This window comes from Carassius gibelio, chromosome A12, assembly GCF_023724105.1.
Source record: "Carassius gibelio isolate Cgi1373 ecotype wild population from Czech Republic chromosome A12, carGib1.2-hapl.c, whole genome shotgun sequence".
NCBI lineage: Eukaryota > Metazoa > Chordata > Actinopteri > Cypriniformes > Cyprinidae > Carassius > Carassius gibelio.
This window is the reverse complement of record NC_068382.1, coordinates 23,552,101-23,555,216: the sequence shown is the minus strand read 5'-3', so window position 1 is coordinate 23,555,216 and position 3,116 is coordinate 23,552,101. Positions and strand designations below refer to the sequence as shown.

The window sequence follows — 3,116 nt, the reverse complement described above, 5'->3', positions numbered from 1 at the left end:
CGCACTCGGGCACTCTCGAGTAAACCCTCAGAGACCTGCACACTCAGCGGGGCTGATCGGTGAAACTCATGTTTCTAGAGGGAGAACGGATTATGAACGCGTTTGGGCAGCAGCCGTCGAGCCAGCAGACCAGTCCTCTCCAGCACCATAACGCGCAGGACATCCTGGACATGACCGTGTACTGCGACACCAGCTTCAGCATGTACCAACAGAACCTCCATCACCACCACCATCACGCGCAGAGGCCACCTGCGCATCCTTCCAGCTACGGCCTGGGCGAATACACCTCAGCCACAGCCAACCCTTACCTGTGGATGAACAGCCCGGGCATCACCTCACCCCCCTACCTCTCAGGCCCGAACGGAGGCTCTTACATTCAGTCAGGATTTGGGTCGAACCAGAGGCAGTTCCTTCCTCCTCCCACGGGCTTCGGAAGCGCAGATCTCAGCTGGCTGTCCATTTCAAGTCAGCAAGAACTTTTCAAGATGGTCAGACCGCCTTATTCCTATTCAGCGCTGATTGCGATGGCTATTCAGAACACGCAGGATAAGAAACTGACGCTCAGTCAGATTTATCAGTATGTGGCGGACAACTTTCCTTTTTATAAGAAAAGCAAAGCCGGATGGCAGAACTCAATTAGACACAATCTGTCCTTGAACGATTGCTTCAAGAAAGTCGCGCGGGATGAGGATGACCCTGGTAAGTTTGAACGTTTTTTTTTCACGGATCAAAAATCCGACTTCGTTACGCGTGCATGATTATCACGCATTAGATTTCAGTGGTATGCTAACACATCCCCCCGTTTTTCTTTAAAGGGAAAGGAAATTATTGGACTTTGGACCCCAACTGCGAGAAAATGTTCGATAACGGCAACTTCAGAAGGAAGAGGAAGAGAAGAGCTGACGCCAGTAACCTGTCTGTAAAATCCGAGGACGCGCTCAAATTGGCGGACACGGCTAGTCTGATGAGCGCGTCCCCGCAAAGCCTCCAAAACTCTCCGACCACCAGCGACCCCAAATCGGCCCCTTCACCATCCGCAGAGCACAGCCCGTGTTTTAACAACTTTATCGGTAACATGAATTCAATAATGCCTGGAAACAGCAACGGTATCAGAAGCAGAGACGTCAGTTCTGGACACCTGGGAGATTTTACGCACAGCATGTCAGGACATGAAATTGCCCCTCCATCATCAGAACCAGGCCATCTCAACAGCAACAGACTAAACTACTTCTCAGCATCCCATAATAACAGTGGCTTGATCAACTCGCTCTCCAACCATTTCAGTGTCAATAATCTCATCTACAGCCGGGAGGGAACGGAAGTTTAGAGTTTGTGAACCTCTAATGTGCTCTGTGAGTACATGGACAATCTGTTCTCACATTAGACTTTATTTCTATACACGTTCACCTCATTCGCACAGTCCATTTTCATTCAGACTGCCTGGTGTTTTGGGATGCATCAGCAAGTGGGTTTGCAAAGTGCATCATTTACATGTATTCTGTTATTGTTGCACCAAACTGTGATACCTAACAAGTCCACACATGTCTATTTCCTAGGCCACCATAGAACAAATGTAGATATATTTTATTTAAATGAAATGTTTTTGATTTTTTTTTTAAATAAACATGCATATATCTGAATTGTCTGTAGCATCAGCTTCTGTTTATTTGCTGTTTATATGCATTATGTTTTCCCATTATGTGCACAACAAACACAAACACCTAGTGCATCTCAGTGTTCCCACGCAATCAGCTGGTGGCCTCATAGATGCACAAGACTGTAACAGCAATTAAGACATGTTTGTATGTTTATGTTTGTTTACAGTAGCTCGCAATTATATATTGTTTGTTTGTGGATGACTGCAATCAAACAGGCAGTTTACTGACAACTTTTAATTAGCTTTTGCACTAAAGTACAGTTTAGTTTTAAACCGAAAGATCGGATTACACTTGAAATTTGAGTTAAAATGTGTTGTGTTCAAAAAAGGCTTTTTGAAACCCTACATTTCAAGGTAATTTAACCAGCGCACATCTTTTTCCCATAACCGCTCAACTCCAGCAAACATACCGAGTTGACAATTATTTATCAAAAAGAATTTAAGGTTTAATCCAGCATTTGAATTAATCTGTGCCCCCCGCTGTGTCCTTTCCTAATTGCTTTCTGCAAAAAGCCAGACACATTTAACTCTTTAATGTCCTCATTATCCCTGGGAAGTTTTTCAGCCTGTTTATTTACTGTACAAGCTCTGGTGTTGAATGGCACAGACTCATTTGGGTTATGATGTAAATAGCCTCATACGATCCACTGGTTTATCTAGAGATTCAACTTTCCTTTCTACCATTAACTCACATCCAGGTTGAGCTGCATGAAAACAGTAGGTGAGACAGACATTTTACGCTTGTCTCTTTGCATACAGCTGATTTTGATAAGTCATCACAGCTTCATATCTGGAGAGTTCAAAAGTTTGTGAGCTTTTATCTTAAACTGCTTATTTAATGGTGTATCAAAATCCCAGCTGACATAAATATGTTTACAGTAAGTTATGAAAACATTATTTTTGAAATGTTCCGAGAACATTTAATATAAAAAAAAAGGGAAAGTTGCTTTTTAGTCTGAAACTTGTATCTTTAATGTTTGAAAACAGGAGAACATCCAAAAATATTTCAGAAAAACATTCAATTAAAGATGCATAAATTATGTTTCAGAACGTTATTGAAATCCAGATAACCAAACAATTTTTTGACTTTAAAAAAGGTTCCTCTATATGACATCAGACTGTTAACACTATTATGAATCTTAGGAGTGAAGTTCACTTTTGAGGGTTGTGCCACAAACAGTTTTTTTTTCTGGCTTTTTTTGGTTCTTGCTCATTCTGATCTTATTTCAAAGTCAGTCTACTTCAGATCCCATATCAAAGAAAGAACATAAAATTAACACATAGGACTGACTGCAATACAACTAATTTGGCTCTGTCATCTGGGATAAAGCAGAACTGACAGGAGATTTGTGTCCACGGTGCTGGAATGCAAACAGATCTGGCATCACCAGAGACACCCTGCTGCTCTCTAGTGAAAACACAGAACAAATGAAAGCACTCAGTGCATTTCCCTCTGTGT

General features: G+C 42.0%; 1 protein-coding gene across 1 annotated transcript; it reads left to right on the top strand.

The window, feature by feature from the left end:
* Positions 1 to 1,653, top strand: LOC128025772 (forkhead box protein I2-like). The gene is made up of 2 exons (XM_052612299.1): positions 1 to 699; positions 816 to 1,653. Exons 1-2 carry the CDS (start codon positions 69 to 71, stop codon positions 1,325 to 1,327), a joined length of 1,143 nt encoding a protein of 380 aa, XP_052468259.1. The 5' UTR covers positions 1 to 68; the 3' UTR covers positions 1,328 to 1,653.
* Positions 1,654 to 3,116: the final 1,463 nt, after the last annotated feature.